Source organism: Entelurus aequoreus, linkage group LG07 (assembly GCF_033978785.1).
Source record: "Entelurus aequoreus isolate RoL-2023_Sb linkage group LG07, RoL_Eaeq_v1.1, whole genome shotgun sequence".
Classification (NCBI taxonomy): Eukaryota; Metazoa; Chordata; class Actinopteri; order Syngnathiformes; family Syngnathidae; genus Entelurus; species Entelurus aequoreus.
Window position 1 is genome coordinate 67,265,526 of NC_084737.1, and position 17,799 is coordinate 67,283,324.

The window sequence follows — 17,799 nt, forward strand, 5'->3', positions numbered from 1 at the left end:
CAATCTCTAGCTATAAGTTAGCCATAGCGAGTAAGACCAGATATTTGGGGGGATCTTAGGGGTTCACTATGACATTTATAGCTAATGGTGGGGATGCTTGTAACTCAAAATGTTGCTTGTAATTTAAAGCATAACAATTAGCCGAGAGACAGCTCTTATCTCAAAACACTCTTAAGTTGACGCACTCTTAAATAGAGGTACCACTGTATTTAATATATTGATATTATGAATTATTGTCATATAATTGTTAGCTTTTGGTCTTGTTTGACATGTTTTGTGTTGGTGGCCAATGGCCATCTAGTTTACAATGTCAGCCTAAACTGGGTCCACATGGTTTCACTTCCATCCCAATTCATCATTCGTGTTGCACAATTACACATTCTGTTTGGCCAAAACCATATCTCACTATTTATGTTTGGTTCTTTTTCATAAAAATCATGTTATGTCTTTTTTTCTCATGTTGTGATCACAAACATTTATTTGTTGTTTGTTTGGTGCTTTGGATTTCATGTAAATACTGTTGTGATTTATTTATTTGATTCATTCTAATATAACATATATATATATGTAGTCATGCATGATGCAATATGTTGTTGTTTTTTACCATGTGTGTTATTTTGTTGTTTATTTTTGCCATGTATGTCATTTTTTTCATTTTAATTTCCATTGTCACTCTGACACCCCTACCACCTCACACCAACGGAAAAATACATCATGTGTCATTTTTTCATTTGCTTCTCTTGCAGACAACGTATATGAGATGATTTAGTAAATAATTCTTGAAAAATATATTTATGGTGTTGTGAATGCTACTTGCTATTTGTAATTATTGCATTTATGTACTGTATGTATTTTTATTTCGGACACAAAAAAACAAAAATACTATTGATCTACACAATTCAAAGAGAAAAAAAATACCATTTGTAAAAAAGGATTGATTAAAAAAAATAATAATAATAATATTATAGGCAAACTACAAAACATGTTGCTCTGTTTTCATTCCTAAATTACAAATATATGTATTGTGACCTTTGCTTGGTGCCTAAACTACCTCACCTCTCAGCTCCCCCATCTTCAACGGTTGCGTTAATGAGCACCTGGCCGACCGCACGCCCTCGCCTACCTTCTCCACCACCGACTCCGAGATAACCGAACTGGCCGACGAACGCCAGAGCGAGATGTCTGACCTGATTGACGACGAGGCGTTCGTGGACGACACCAGCTCAGACGCCGGCACGGAGGAGGGATCGGACATCTTCAGTGACGGCCAGGACCCGTTCTATGACCGCTCCCCCTGGTTCATCCTGGTGGGAAGGTTGGTGAATGGAGGTGGCATTCCCCTGTCATGCACATAAAGGCTAGCACTAAGAGACTTGCTGCATTGGCTTGCTAAAAAGGAAAATATGATTAGTCACACTTATGTTCCACACAAGCCTGCTGTGTCATCTAAGCACAGAAAGTAAAAAGGCCGCCATTCTTTTGTCTCCCACTCTATATCTCCCACTGTGATGTGTCATTCTTTGTCACCATGGTGATGCTGACTGTTAACTTCCATCTGTGTATGATGTTCATGTATATGCTGTGTCTTGAATTTATCACGTCTTGTCTTTTTTTTCAATTAATCCCTTAAATCCTGTTTTACTTTTGGTTTTGCTTATCATGTTTTATTGATTCTGTTTTAACATTTGTGTTTGAGGTATTTACTCATTTTGTATTTGCTGTCAATGCTTGCGGTTACATTTTTGATATATTGTGATGCAAATACAATTTGCCTCCTCAAGGACCTAAATATCAGGTCGGTAATGACACTGCACAGAGCAGCGCAGCCAGACAGACTCTGCAACCGCTACCTGCCTGCGTCACCATGACTTCAGACATTCTGCAGATTGATATCCATTGGCCCGCAGAGAAGGGGGTGGAGGGGAGCGGTGTAGAGATAGTGTGGGCCGCCAAGGGAGCAACACAACAAATCATACTAGCCAAAACAACGTTGTATGAACGCGGCACTATAAAACCATCTTTTGATAACCATCTCTACTGCATCACCCCTTCTGAAAGTGCAATAATAGATGGATTGTAGTGAAATATTTGCATATGAACACGTTTTAATGACAAAAAAATACATCTTTAAGAAGTGTGGACATCCTTTGAATGCAGCTGTTAACTTGAAACACAGCAGAGGCTCGCGTTTTTACGCTCTTCCTTTTTCACTTGCAGAGCTTTCGTGTACCTGAGCAACCTGCTCTACCCCGTGCCGCTGGTGCACCGTGTTGCCATAGTAACAGAGAAAGGTGACGTGCGAGGATTCCTGCGTGTGGGGGTTCAGGCTATAGCTGGTGAGTAATTAATGAGCTTGGTCCTCATACTCACATTCTTTTCTGCTCGTTAAGCACCGCTTGGTTTCAGTTGTGAAATAATCTGTGAAATGTATCCTAAAAAGGCTGTTTTTTGTAAATATTTTGAGCATTAACAGTGCAGTACAACACATAAGTTACAATGCTCAGATAAAAAAAAAAAAAAAAAGAAGTTTATAGTGGAACCTTCCTCCACTCAACCCTCCCCTTCCCACAAAACAAAAAGGGGGAGGGGGGGGGAGAAATAAGCTGTTGTGTCAAGAAAAAACACAAAAACGCTCCTGTGGGTTCATTTCTTTTGATGCACAGTGTGAGGTTGAATGTGCCGTGTTGCCGATAGATGCTGATAAGAGGATGATGTGTCTCTTTGCAGCTGACGAGGAGGCCCCAGACTACGGGTCTGGAGTGAGACAGTCTGGTACTGCCAAGATCTCCTTTGATGATGAATACTTCACAAAAGTAAGCCCCTGAGTCACATGACAAGTGTTGTAAATATATATACCTCTTCTCTGTTGTCTTTCTAAATGCTAACATCCTTTTTTTTCTGTTGTCCCATCAGAATGATTACCAATCCACAGTTATGACTCACTCTGGATTATCCCTGGAAGAACTGCGCATTGTGGAGGGCCAGGGTCAGAGTTCGGAGATCAACACCCCCTCAGAAGAGCTCAACAGAATCAATGACATGGGTACGACTGCCAGACCCTCGCTCTTTGCCACACAGCTTCCGACCCTGGCAGATGGCCATGTCGAATGCAAAATAGGACATTAAAGTGTTTGGTGATGGAAATGAGGCTGACGTAGTTAAGGATGTGCACAAAAGCTGTTGTGCTGTGCTACAAATCATGAGCTTTGTAAAAAAAGAAAAGGTTATAGCCTTAGATAACAATTTGCATGCAGATTTTAAACCATAATTTAAAGTGCAAACGTTCCCTTCAGAGCTCAAGCTGGGTAACATTCCGGAGACCAAGATGTCTTGTGATGACGGTCTACCCGGCCAGTTGGAGATAGGCAGCACCTTCACCTTCCGTGTGACTGTGCTCCAGACCACCGCCATCCCTCCAGAGTACGCTGACATCTTCTGCCAGTTCAAGTGAGTCCGTAATCCTCCAAGTCTGAATGAAGCAACACGAGTGGCAAACATTGCCTCGTGACATTAAAAACACACAAACCTAAGACATCGGATTTCTACAATATAATATGAACATGTTGTACTGTATCTAAACTCCTTACATTTCAGCAAGTATTTTATTATGTATATATTCTTATAGCACAATACTATAGAAATGAAACTGATAATTATATTACTTAGATTAGTCAATGCAGCACTGCCTTAATTAACCCTCCTGGGGTTGAGATTCACCAAAGCTGCACATGTTGTTCCTGGAATCCTCTTCCACTCCTCCATGATGACATCACTGGTGGAGCTGATTTATGTTAGACACCTTACACTCCTTCACCTTCCCTCCATCTTCCCTCTCACTTGCGTTGCCAGCTATTTCGACATTAATAGCTGTGAGTTGAGTCATGTTCCGTGGATATTATATCTATACTTTAGAGATGGGATTCATGGCTCTTTCAAGGAAGTCAGATCTTGAGGAACCATTCCTTTCATAGTCGTTCAAAAGACTGGCTCAATATATTTCTTATTTTTTAAGAAGTACAGTCGTCCCTCGTATATTGCTTTTAACTGATTGATTCATTTCTGAAAATTACGAATAATTAATTATAAATCATATGTTTTCAAAGCTAGAACATAAAAAAACTGTTTACTACGACCTTCTAAATATTTTTTTCAACATTATGAGAACCCTCTAAGCATGAAATAACAGCTTGTAGTTACCTTTACACTCTTTTAATCCAATATAATAATATGCTGTGTGAGGTTGAGCCAATCAGTGGCCACAGTACTGAACAGCAAGCTCTGATTGGTTTGGTCTCCTTTAGTGGCCAACACTACTCTAGTGTTGATATTTTTAGTGAATTTTGCCGTTTTTATGCTTAAAAATACTTAATTTACGACCAAAAAAGCGTAGAATATATTTTAAAAATATAAATATCCCCAAACATCAGCAATGTGGTGAAGCCGCAATATTTGAAGCTCGAGTCGCGGTGCGGCAAGAGATGACTATAATTTGTTTTTGTCAAGAAAACAATCAATGGTTGCAGTTATAAAATAAGATTTGGATCAAAATAATTCAAACCACTTTATATTCCATTGGTGGGAATTATTTTGAAAAAATTATAATTTGATTTGTTTACATTGTTAACATTCAATAGAGTGATACCATCCAATATGCATTGACAATGAGATTACTATTTTAAGTTTCCCCCTATTTTAAGGGATATGTCTGTATGTATATCAAATCTATATATTTATTTGTTACATGGGACAATGGCCATTAATGGATACAAAAATGTAAATGTGCCAGATCTTTCCCTCTGTATTTACCGGCACAAAGTCTATTAAAAATATATATAAAAATATAAAATAAAAATTAGAACAAGTGTGGGATGTTACTGTATCAAATCTCCTGGTATGATATCATCACAATATTTAGTCCATAGTATGATATTATTGTGGTATATGTTAAAAAAAAGGCTAAAAAATGGTAAAATGCAAAATGAAGTGACAGGAATGTTAAGGAGGAACACACTTACTGTAATTGAACACAAACATAATGCTCAAATGTTCTAATCATATTTACTACTACAAACATAAATATTTAAGTGCAAAGAATTGTGCAGGAACATCCACTGTTTCAAGCAAATATTTAAAAAACGTACAGTTGAGTGTCTTTAAAGTGGCAAGTAAACATCATGTGTAAACAATAATGTTTACTTTAGTGTCTTTCAACGTTTACTTTCTGACAATAAGTGTTCTCCACAGAGGACAAGTTTACATCATTTTGGAAAATGCTGATTCTCAGAAAGTTAATTAACAATTTAACTTTTAATAGTGTAAATACTTCACAAACTGATGTTTGGCTTTGCTGGCTTCAAATATATTTTTTGGGTGACGGTTTATGAGGTGGCCACTTGTCCAGGTTGTACGCTGCCTTCCGCCTGAGTGCAGCTGGACAGGCTCCATCCAGCCCGCTTGCGACATCGATAGAGACAAGCGGTGGAAATGGATGGATAGACTGAGGATTAATCAAGCAGTTTTTCACTTTACTCGTATTTCCCGCAATGTACAGTTTTTGGGGTGATTTCCTTTGGCGCACTGCAATGTGATCGGCTGGATCTGTGTCGCCTTGGAAATACCCGAGACACAAGTATTGCTTTGCAAAACGCATACTTTCTTACCTCTGCCAAGGAGGTTGTTTTCGCCAGGATATGTTTGTCTGTTTTTAGCAACATAAATTAAATAGTTATGTTCAGATTTTGTTGACATTTTTCAGAAAATGTCCACAAAAACAATTCCTCCCATCGACTATGAACACATTTCACTTCCTGCTTGCAGCCTTCTACGCCCCCACCTTGGCGGCCCGCCCTGCGCAGAGGATTTTGGTAGATGTAGTTTATTTAAAGCGGCGGAAAAAACTACACACCAAGTTTTTTTTTTATACTGTCAGGCGTATTATTATGAAGACGTTGAAACCAAAATACCGCGGTATCTACAAAACTGTTACACCCCCTAGGAATAGGTGAAAATGTGAATGCAAAATTGTATTTCTCTACCTGGTGTTTACAAGTGAATCCAAACACTGCTGTATTTTGACCCGGACACATATGCCTGCTCAATTTGTATTAAGATGGCAAACGAACGGCTTGCGATGCGAATCGGTTCTAATTGTTCATTTAAAAGAGCCGTCCAAAAGACTTGACTTGTTCGCGAACATCACAGCTTTACAATACTGCCATAAAAACTGTATACTGACTACTCTAAAGTATATCCAAGCTTCATTTGTGTAGTATCTCCTCTTGATGAGATATGCTGTTATAAAAATGGTTGCTGAAATGTTAGTGGACATAAGTGAGCTAGTAAATTTCTTAATATTGCCATGTATTTGACTAGTACTTTACCTTTCAACAGCAACGTAATTTTTGATTCAGAGGAAAAGTTCTATGAACATATTTAAGTCAGTGATGCGCTGACATCTGTTTTCTTTCAGTTTCCTGCATCGTCACGATGAAGCTTTTTCCACTGAGCCTTTGAAAAACACCGGCAAAGGCACTCCTCTTGGATTTTACCATGTCCAAAATGTAAGTAAATACAGTATTCATGCAGACATTTGAACAGTGAAATGCAGGTTCATTCTTTATTTTTGTTCACTGCCCGAGCAGATTTCAGTGGAGGTGACTGAGTCTTTTATTGAGTACATCAAGACCCAGCCTATTGTGTTTGAGGTGTTTGGCCATTACCAACAGCACCCACTGCATCAACATGGCCAGGACTTCATCAGGTGTGTGACGGAGCATGTAATTCATTTGGAAGAAGTGATTTTCTTTAGTTTAAACTTCTCATTCGTTCCAACAGTCCTCCAACACCTTCCAGGAAATACTATCCAATTCCAATGCCGCTGTCTAAACCTGGTAAGGCTTTTTTCTTTACGATATTGAAGCCTCTCACCATCATCCTATTTTGTTATATCAGCATGATTCACATTTCCTTCCGCTTTTCTTTCATTTTTTGCTTCCCTCTGATTTTTTTACTCGATCATGTGATAAAAATCCAAACCCAGACCATACTCGTAAGATAGAGTTGGTCCGCTACCTGATGAGTGGCTATATGAATGGCAAAGTGCTGGACACGCTGTCTGAGCACGCCAATGCCCTTGCCTCATCTGCTGTGGCCAGCCTGGATGATGAGGCTGACCAGCTGTCGCACTTCCCCTTCCTCCCAGTGCCCGATGACCCCGTGTTCATTGTGCCCAGGCACCATGGTTGGTACAGCGGGCAGGGTAGTCGCTTACAGTGTGTGATGATTAGACTAGTGCTTTGTAGCCTTGTTCCTGCAGGTTAAAGTTATTAATTGGTGTGATGCACCTTCCCGTAGGTGTGGTTAGTCATACTCTCTGCTGTTGTTTACTAATGACCCCATCTTCCATTTCCACTCCTGCCCAATTTGCTGTTTTTGCAACGTCCTAAAACTAAAAGTAGTCTTTATAGCTTCAGCTGCAATGTGGCTGCTGTAGTTTTCATGTTAAAATACAATTACCGTAGTTCACTCCACTGAAAATAAAGGTGGTGAACAGCTGTTTGCCTTTCAGATGAATGTGCTTGAACAGCGCTGTAGACCCAATGAGGATTGTGTCAGTAGTGGATCAGTCTTATTTTTAGCTTCCCTTAGTAAGTCAATATGTGCACCTGAGTGTTTGTATATGTCAGTGACATATTTTAGGTAATATTTTTTATTTGCTTTTACCTTTAAATGTTAGTTTTATGTGTTTAAGATACAGGCACGACATCCCAGTTGCACACACGTCTTTTTTTGATCATCCCAAATTTAAGACCTCATAGGTCACCCTTGTATTCATTTAGTCAGAGTTTTAATTTTCTCTTAGCGTTTCTGTGTGTGTCAGTTCCAGCCACCAAGTTGAACACAATCACAAAGTCCAACTTGGGCCAATGTGTCAGCAAATACGACCTACTCGTCTGGTTTGAGATCAGCGAACTGGAACCTACTGGAGAGTAAGTATAAATAATAAGTTGTTTTTTTTATATGTGCTTGTTGTACATAGATAACTCAAAGGGGATGTTTGCTAACTTCACGAGGCTGCCCAGAGGGCGATAACTTTCCAGAGTGATATCCTGCTTTCTTTTGGGCACTGAAACTGTGCCCACACTTGTTTGTGTGTTTCCAGCTAATGGTAAACATTTGGCAACGTTTAGTTATTAATATTAGCTAATATTAAATGTATATTTTATATTCTAACAACATGACTGAAAATTGTTAGTTGCTTCTCTGGAACTACTTTTGTTTATGTGCGTGGTGCTCTGGACGTGTTCATGTGTACATTACAAGACGGTTGGTGAGGAACAGTCTGAAAGCCAGACGTTTTACTATGGCAGACAAGCAATTTGTATTTAATATAATTAGTATTTTTGAAAACTATGGATGGATGGATAAAATAAAGAAACTTTAAAAAACATGTATATTTTGACTTAGTTTGACCTCTCAACCTCCCCAGGTATATTCCAGCCATAGTAGATCACAGTGGAGGCCTGCCTTGCCATGGCACTTACCTGCTGCACCAGGTACCAGAAATTAATACTCTTTTCTTTATTGTACACAGGCTCAGTCTACATTTACATACAGTAAAAACAGATTTGGGCACCATTACCCCCTGCACTGCCACAAAAAAAAAGTTTCAATAAAACTACTGATCCTAAGCTGCTGTCATCTTATGCGGCAGGGGATCCAGCGGAGGATTACTGTGACCCTCATCCACGAGAAGGGTAGTGAGCTACACTGGAAGGATGTTCGCGAGCTGGTCGTGGGTAAGCACATGGTGCATCCGAGATGGTAGTGAAAGTGGAAAAAAAACAAAACTGATGTATGTTTGTCTACAATTTCTAGAGATGTCTATGGAGCAGCTAACACAAATCACATTCCACAATACCTTTAAAGTACCAGTAGAGTGGAAAAACAAGCTGCCTCTATTTTGAAGCTACTTTCAAATAGATAGATATACGGTAGTTAAAATAGTATCAATCTCACGGAGATTCCCCGAGCCATTTTGAGACATAATGAGCTAGCCAGACAAGTGATCACGTGACGTAGCGGTAGGAACCACAGATCCCTTTCCCATCAACAACAATTTAAATCATGCAGACTTTGTAAGAGTCAACAACAATTACTTTGGGAAAAATGATGATCCAAAAACTTATAATCTTGATCCTTAATATAAGGAGGATGAGCTACAAGTTTTAGAAGCTCTGCTAAACAGATCGAGCTTGAGTTAAACACTAAGCATCATGTAGCAGTATTGCTAAGTGCTAAACAAGAAATATAAATTACAAACATAAAAAAACGATAGCTTACTGTACGATGTCGGCTCTTACTTCGATGAATGTCCATATCTTCCCGTTTATATGAAGAATTAATCATGATGCACACAAAGGGTTAACAAGGAAAAGTCCTCCTGCAGACACCTCTTCGGTTGTGTGTGTTTGTCTCCATCTCCAGGTATAAATTGAATGTTGCAGATGAACAACTTCTGGACGTATGACTAAATCCTCCTATTATCTCGATGAGAGACATGATTTATAATCTAGAATAACTTTGACAAGCCGAGATGCGGGAGCAGCAGGACATTGCTGCTGGCTCACAGTAAAGCAGCAAAGGGCTACTGAGCTGTGTGCTATCAATCCAAAAAGATAGTTTGTTTGTGTTAGCGCTTATAATAACAACATTGCTAACATTTGGTTGATATTCAGGTCACGATATGTATATATTGTATTGTTGGCGGGTTTTGGATGGGTTTTTATTTGGTTTTATGGGTGGAATAGAGAGCCTCCATTTACTACATTGCTAGCTGACTTTTTATGTCTTTATTTACGACTTAAAATGCACAAACAAAAGAAAAAAATATGTGTTTGTCTTTAATAAGGATTGCTGATGATATACAGCACATCTCTAATTTCTGCGTATTTCCAGTATGACTGGTCTGATACAATGGTCAGAGTGCAGAAGTGTTACTCCAGTGACGTCAATCTACGGGATTTAGCGAAGACTTTTGGAGCGGAATACTCAAAATGGCTGACTGAATTTGTGGCATTTTGCGATGTTTAGATGATATTTTCACATACTTGGCAGATTGTAAATACAGTTGGATATGTTTTAATGGATACAATGAAACACAATTAAGCACGTAAAGTCCACTTGTTTTTCCACTTTACTGGTACTTTAACAACTTGACATACTGCCAGAAACAAACCAAAGTGCTATCTACAGTATATCTACCGGTATATCAAATATCAAGACAGCCGTATAAGAAAGCTGTACGCTATTTTGTGATAATAGTGATTTTCATCCACTGGGCAATTTTTGTGTCCTCACAGGTCGTATAAGGAACAAGGCTGAAGTAGACGACGCCGCTGCTGATGCCATCCTGTCTCTCAACATCATCTCTGCCAAAAACATCAAATCATCCCACAACTCCAACAGGTATGCTGGACAGATTTTCATGTTCCTGGCATGTATTTTTGTTTAATTGAAAATATCTACTTAACACCACATATTGGGATATAAATCTGCTTTTACAGTTATAAGATTGTGTATATGTGTCTTACATTTGCATGACCATTTTGTTGTTCATTTGCTCCATTGTCTCTGTTGCCTGACTCTTTGTGCTTCTCTTTTTTTCTGTGCATTCTTTCCTCCTCCTGCTGCTGCTGGACTCTTGATTGTGCTCAGGCTTTCTATTGATAAAGATATTGATAGGTACTAGTAGAGCCCAGAGAACATAAGGTTCCTTCCTTCCTGAAAGAATGTTATACTTCTCTTTAGTTACGTGGATTCATAGAATTCAGTTGCTATACAGTCTGTGTGTTTGTTGGTGTGTTGTATTATGCTTGCCTTTATTTCCAAATTATTATATACACCGTCTGTCCAATCAAAAAGTCCCACAGTCCCACACTAAATGTAGCTTTGACTACAGCGTGCATTTGTGCCATCCATCACTATTTCTCTAGAAGTCCAATGCATCTTGGCATTCCTTTTTTGGAATATGTTCATGCTTTCAGGAGATAGTTTGATGGGAAAACATTTAGCAAGTCAGCTGTCTTTTTTTTTTGACTTACCAAAAGTAAGCCCAGATCATAACACTTCCCTTCTTTGTACTGAAGGCTCTTGGCATAACAAGTCCATCTATCATTTGAGCCCTTTCTCATTTCCCTCATGTGCCCATTACCCTGGAACAGGCTCAATCCATATGGCCGTTAATGCATTGCTCCAGAGTTCAATCATCACACTCAACTGCAAATTGAAGTATTTTTTCTGGTTTAAATGACGTTCTGTGAGCTTTAACATATCGACCGTTGCAAAATTAATCCAATAGAGGTGGTGACTTCTTTTGAGCCAGACACTGTATACAAAAGTAAAGGTGATCATATGCAAAGTGTGTTAGGTATTACTGATTCTCACCTTGATGCACCAGTATTTGTCATGAATATCTTCTTGGAGGCCCTAAGTAAAGACAGGTTTTCATAAATGTATATCTATATATAGATGTAGTGTAGGTCAACAGATCAGTTTCAGTTTGCAGCCTTAAAAAAAAGATAGTGGAGTCTGTAAGACCATAATGAGTTTGGAAAGATTGCCTTGTGCATAAGAGTACCCCCTGCTGCCGGAAATGGGAAATGTCCTTCACAACTGCTTGAGGCAGCGAGAGTTTAGCTGTGTTGTGTCAGAAAATATGTAGATCACATAAAACGGGTGTCAAACTCATTTTTATTGGGTTGTCGCGGTCACGGCTGCCCTTAGAGGGGCATTCGTAAAGGTGAAGTAAATTTATATTAATTTTACAAAACAATATAATAAACCTTTATTTATCGCTGGCAATTGATTTCATATCTGACCGTCGTATAAGAATTTCCGCAATGTTGGAATTATTAATGATTAATTATTAAAGATAATATTTTCATAGAGCATAAAAACATTCTAAATATGTTTACATGATAAAAGCCTATTAGACGTTAAATAACACCCACAAAGTCACCTTAAGCCTCATAAAAGTGGGACTTGAGGCTGCCTGAGGCTCAGTTGGCTGGGTCTCATCATGTTGCCAATACAGGTATTGGCAACTGGTATTGATAATTTTATGCCATTTTATGCTTGAAATTGTCAATTTAGTGTAAAAATACTTAGAAAATGTTTCAAATCAACCACAATAATAAGTCTGTAATGTAGTGAAGACGCAAACTTGGAAGCGCGATGTGGCCTATGCATTTGATTGTTGTATTTTTTACAAACAGATTTGTAAATAATTTTCTCTGAAATCATAAATCAAAGTGACAAGCATTTTTGATAACCCCCCCAACCCAAAAAAAACAGCTTAAAATATGTTGTTACATGATCAGATGATATCAGAGTTTAGAAGATATGCAATTGCATGCAGTTAATTTCTTCTGTCAAAATTGAAAGAACAAATACTTTTAAGGAGTAAGATTAAATTCTTAACTGACGCACATTATGTCCAGGCTTTCGCGAGTCACATAGAATGATATGGCGGGCTAGATCTGGCGCCTGGGCCTTGAGTTTGACACCTAAGACATAAATCCTGCTATTTTGCAGGCTTCCTGTCTACCGCCCACTTTGCTACACTTTCAAGCACTGATTTATTGTGTCTGCTTGTGAAACACGTGAGTGCCACTTGGTTGCACAGTGTCAACTATTTTTACTCTCAGGCTCCTTCACTCCCTACACAAATAATACTGTGGCTCTGCAAGGGAATGATGCCTACCTCTGACCTTATATTTCTCACCTCCTTAGCCTACTCCTTAAGATGTCTTGCATTTTCTCTGCTAACTGTTTTTGTTCTCCTGTAGGACCTTCTACCGCTTCGAGGCAGTGTGGGACAGCTCCCTGCACAACTCCCTCCTGCTAAACCGAGTCACTCCTTATGGAGAGAAGATCTACATGACGCTGTCTGCTTATCTGGAGGTATGCCATGACAGCCTCTTGGTTGTATCCCTTCAGAATCAGAATCAGAATCACAATCAGAATAGTTTTATTGCCATTGTTTGAGAACGGGTTCACAAACTAGGAATTTTTCTTGGTGCAAACGTGCGACATAAAACACATATAACACATATTTGGTATAAAAAGAGCTGTGACTGAGCTATCAGATAGACTTAGAAGGAATTCAAGGAATTCAAGGAGCTGCTGTTAGGAGTTATTGTTCATTTGCCTGATGGCCGAGGGGAAAAAACTGTTCAGGTGGCGGGAGGTGTGGGTCTGGATGGAGCGTAGTCTCCTGCCTGAGGGGAGAGGGGAGAATAGTGTGTGTCCAGGGTGAGAAGAGTCAGCTGTGATCCGACCCACACGCCTCCTGGTCCTGGAGGAGAACAAGTCCTGGAGGGATGGGAGCTTGCAGCCAATCACCTTCTCAGCAGCACGTACGATGCGCTGCAGTCTATTCTTATCCTGGACTGTAGCGCCGGGGAACCACACTGTGATGGAGGAGGTCAGGATGGACTGCACCAGCATCTCGGTCGGCACCTTAAGTTTCCTCAGCTGCCGCAGGAAGTACATCCTCTGCTGGGCCTTCTTGATGAGGGAGCTGATGGTCAGCTCCCACTTGAGGTCCTGGGTGATGGTGGTGCCCAACAAACGGAAGGAGTCCACAACGGGGACGGGGGTGGGAGAGTCAATCAGGGTGAGGGGGGATGGTGGGGCTGTGACTTTCCTGAAGTCCATGATCATCTCCACTGTTTTCTGGGCGTTCAGCTCCAGGTTGTTGAGGCTGCACCAGGACATCAGCCGGTCCACCTCTCTCCTGTAGGCGGACTCATCGCCATTCGAGATGAGCCCGATGAGGGTGGTGTCATCCGCAAACTTGAGCAGTTTTACGGATTGGTGACTGGAGGTGCAGCAGTTTGTATACAGGGAGAAGAGCCAGGGGGAGAGTACACAGCCCTGAGGAGTACCAGTGTTTGTGGTTCGACTGTCCGAGACAATCTTCCCCAGCCGTCTTTGGTCTGTCAGGAAGTCATTAATCCAACTGCAGTGGGAGTCGGGCACGCTGAGCTGGTAGAGCTTGTCTCGTAGCAGTCCAGGGAGGATGGTGTTGAAGGCAGAGCTGAAGTCCACAAACAAGATCCTAGCGTAGGTTCCTGGGGAGTCCAGATGCTCCAGGATGAAGTGGAGGGCCAGGTTCACTGCATCATCCACAGACCTGTTGGCTCTGTAGGCGAACTGCAGTGGGTCCAGGAGGGGGGTGGTGATGTCCTTGAGGTGGGGCAGGACCAAGCGCTCAAAGGACTTCATGACCACAGACGTCAGCGCGACCGGCCTGTAGTCATTTAGTCCTGTGATCCGTGCTTTCTTGGGGACAGGGACAATGGTAGAGGTCTTAAAGCAGGACGGCACGCGGCATAGCTCCAGAGAGGTGTTAAAAATGTCAGTGAAGACAGGAGCCAGCTGGTCCGCACAGTGTCTGAGAGTGGAGGGGGAGACACCATCCGGCCCGGGGGCCTTCCGCGTATTCAGCTTCAAGAACTGCCGGCGTACATCCTCTTCTTTAATGGAGAGGGTCTTTACAGTCTTAGAAGATTATCTGCTAGTTTTTAAATGTGTTGCTGGTCTTCCCTGCACAGCTGGATCATTGCATTCAGCCTGCCATTATCACCAAAGACATCTGCATGGTCTTCTACTCCCGGGACGCAAAGATCTCCCCTCCCCGTTCCCTCAGGAACCTCTTCGGTAGTGGATATTCTAAAACGCCGGACTGGTGAGGCTGCAAGCTGTTTTTACTCTTCTAAAATCATGTAACATTCTTTGAGAGTCAACCAAAATGCAACACTGTATTCTAATCACAGTAACCGAGTCACCGGAATCTATGAGCTGAGTTTGTGCAAGATGTCTGACTCTGGAAGTCCAGGTGAGCAATATGAAAGTTGTCCAGATATGATATGCAACAGCCATGGGATGGGCGATATGGCCTAAAATCTATATTCCAGCCTCATGTGATAACAATATATAATTTTGTATGTAAATGATAGATAATTTCAAAACGGATTACTGCTGACGTATGCCGTACCATATTGCATCATTTCCGGTTGTATATTTTTCTCAAAAATATTATTAATCTACTTGCTAATTTACTGTTAATATCTGGTTACTTTCTATTGTAACTTGGTTCTATCTACAATTCTGTTAAAATATAATAAATACTTATTTTTCTGTGGTTTGGATACTTTATAATAGTTTTGTGTCATACTACAAATTTTAATATCGCTCCAATACCAAGTTGTTATAGGGGCAGTATCGTCCATACGATACTGATACTTCAAAATTTCCAGATCATTGAATAATTATGGTATATTTTTTTATCACAATTATAATCAGACAAAAAACACAGAATGGTGGTGTAACAATATCAATTAAATATTTTAATTATTGAATTATTCCCTTTCATTTTATACAATATTTTGAGTATAATAAAGTAACTACAGTAAAACATGCTATTAGCCCTTATTTAAATAATTAGATTTTTGCCCTTAAAGCCCTCCTGTGTCCAGGGTCTTATTTTCTCGTTTGTATACAATAACGATTTTGGGATAGTAAAAAATATGGGATCGAATCACTATTTTATCGACTATATACTGATACTATACTTGGTATCGTTACTCGTTACGTTACTTGTTTGTATTGATCCACCAACCCCTTTTTACATTCAATAGCACTAACTTTAGCGTTAGCATGGTTTCTTGCATCTTCCTAGTGTGTAGTGTAGGATGTTAAGCTTTTCCTCGTCCTCCAGTGATAATGTTACTTGTAATAAAATTACTTTATTTTGCAGCCATGGAAGCATGGATTAGTGACTCGCACTGTGGAAGGACGTTAGCCCTTACGATCATATTAGAAGTTCTATCGCCTGTCCAATTTATGTCATTTATATGGTATATCGTCTATATTGCGATATAGATATAGATATAGATATAGATATATTGCACCTACAATTCTACCAAAAGTGCTAACTCTGAGAGTTTGGCTTGTGAACCCAGGCATGCAACGCAGGAGGAGGAAGGTCTTGGACACATCTGTGGCGTACGTGCGTGGTGAGGAGAATCTGGCAGGTTGGAGGCCCAGAGGAGACAGCCTTATCGTGGAACACCAATGGGAGCTGGAAAAAATGGAGCAGCTTCAGGAGGTATAAGGTTTAAATATGAAAAAAAAAAAACATGTTTCTGTTTCTTTTAAATTTCACTTTTCACCCACGTTCCATTCAGGTGGAGAAGACTCGCCACCTCCTCCTGCTAAGAGACAAGCTGGGAGAAACCGCTCTTATGGGAACGGCTCCGACCACAAAGTCGCTGAGCGAGTTGTTGTCTCCAAGCATGAGCACGGGCACCTTGTCCACCTCCACCTCCATCTCCTCGCAGATCTCCAGCACTACCTTCGAAAGCGCCATCACGCCCAGTGAGAGCAGCGGCTATGACTCTGCTGACATTGAGAGCCTAGTCGATCGTGAGAAGGAGCTGGCCACCAAGGTGAGGACAAATGTGTGATGTATTGATAGTAAAATGATTAGGGGTAGATCTTTGAGGATATTTACTTAAAAAGTAGTCCGGAAATTGTATAGGTTAGTTTATGTATGCATTGAGGCTGCAAGCTAAACATCTTCACAAAATATATAAGCATTGTCAACTCAGGTTGGGCGCGCAATCGGCCACAAATTATTTTTTATAAGATTTTTGTGAAAAAGTGTATGATTGCAATTGCTGATTAATGCTAATCACAAATGGCTGACACTGTATTTATTTTTAGTCCCCTGACTGACAAGAGGCTAGCAGCTAATGATCAAGCTAATCCAAATTACCTCCACTACAATAAGATAAACTTTCTTAGTATATTATGTTTAATTTTCACTGAAGGGCGAGGCTAAACATGTTACACACTGAGAGCAAGCCAGGAGCAGGCATGCTAATAGTTAAGCTAACTGCGAAGCTTGCTTGAAACAACACCAAAAAAAGTGCTTAGTAAATGTTAAGAAGTCTAGTCAGAACGGTGTTAAAGCAGAAAGTAAGCAGTTGTTAACAGAAAACTACACGTAGTCTAGAGAGTCTATAGAGAGATGATAATATAATTATATTTTTCACAGTCAGTTGATGACATGTAAGAGGAGGACGGACCAATCCACAAATTAATGGTGTCAATACCAAGGTTATGTCAGTATGATCGATATTAGAGTGATTAGGTTGATATTTTTATCTTCTCAAAATTTTTTTTTTTTTGGTGAATGTTTACAAACTCAGGGAATAATTCACTGGACACATGACTTTGAGGGCAAAAAAGAAAGGATTTAAATGAGTAGTAGATAGTAGTTTTTGCTTTTGTTTAGTTATTGTGTACTATTGACTTTGTTTTGCTTAAACAATTGTACGTGATAAAATAGAATAAGGAACTACCGAAGTTTAAATATTGCGCTGATATTGTTAAACTTTGATTAGCACTCACCATAAATGGAACAATTTACAGTTAATACATGTGATTGGTATTGGTATTGGCTGATCTAAATCATAGATGATCGGTATTGAAATCGTCAGGTTAAAACCTGATGGGAACATCCCTTTTGTCAACATGTGACAGTAGTACCGTATTTTTCGGAGTATAAGTCGCTCCGAAGTATAATTTGCACCGGCCGAAAATGCATAATAAAGAAGGAAAAAAACATATATAAGTCGCACTGAAGTATAAGTCACATTTTTTGGGGGGAAATGTATTTGATAAAACCCAACACCAAGAATAGACATTTGAAAGCCAATTTAAAATAAA

At 39.9% G+C, this 17,799-nt stretch overlaps 1 protein-coding gene across 22 annotated transcripts in view; it reads left to right on the forward strand.

Annotated features, from left to right (window-relative positions):
- kif1b (kinesin family member 1B) overlaps window positions 1-17,799 on the forward strand; it is a 99,545-nt gene that overhangs the window by 73,287 nt on the left and 8,459 nt on the right. For 8 of the 22 annotated variants that reach the window (XM_062054307.1, XM_062054313.1, XM_062054311.1 and 5 more), the window contains 19 exons: window positions 1,064-1,315; window positions 2,218-2,336; window positions 2,728-2,813; window positions 2,914-3,043; window positions 3,294-3,447; window positions 6,470-6,560; window positions 6,642-6,760; window positions 6,835-6,890; window positions 7,040-7,240; window positions 7,880-7,988; window positions 8,489-8,555; window positions 8,714-8,798; window positions 10,362-10,467; window positions 10,717-10,743; window positions 12,849-12,963; window positions 14,619-14,752; window positions 14,841-14,902; window positions 16,029-16,174; window positions 16,254-16,514. In XM_062054307.1, the coding sequence (XP_061910291.1) occupies window positions 1,064-1,315; window positions 2,218-2,336; window positions 2,728-2,813; window positions 2,914-3,043; window positions 3,294-3,447; window positions 6,470-6,560; window positions 6,642-6,760; window positions 6,835-6,890; window positions 7,040-7,240; window positions 7,880-7,988; window positions 8,489-8,555; window positions 8,714-8,798; window positions 10,362-10,467; window positions 10,717-10,743; window positions 12,849-12,963; window positions 14,619-14,752; window positions 14,841-14,902; window positions 16,029-16,174; window positions 16,254-16,514 (2,320 nt within the window). Of the gene's footprint in view, window positions 1-1,063; window positions 1,316-2,217; window positions 2,337-2,727; window positions 2,814-2,913; window positions 3,044-3,293; window positions 3,448-6,469; window positions 6,561-6,641; window positions 6,761-6,834; window positions 6,891-7,039; window positions 7,241-7,861; window positions 7,989-8,488; window positions 8,556-8,713; window positions 8,799-10,361; window positions 10,468-10,716; window positions 10,744-12,848; window positions 12,964-14,618; window positions 14,753-14,840; window positions 14,903-16,028; window positions 16,175-16,253; window positions 16,515-17,799 lie in introns of all 22 variants that reach the window. The other 14 variants (XM_062054319.1, XM_062054328.1, XM_062054321.1 and 11 more) reach the window with 7 other exon arrangements.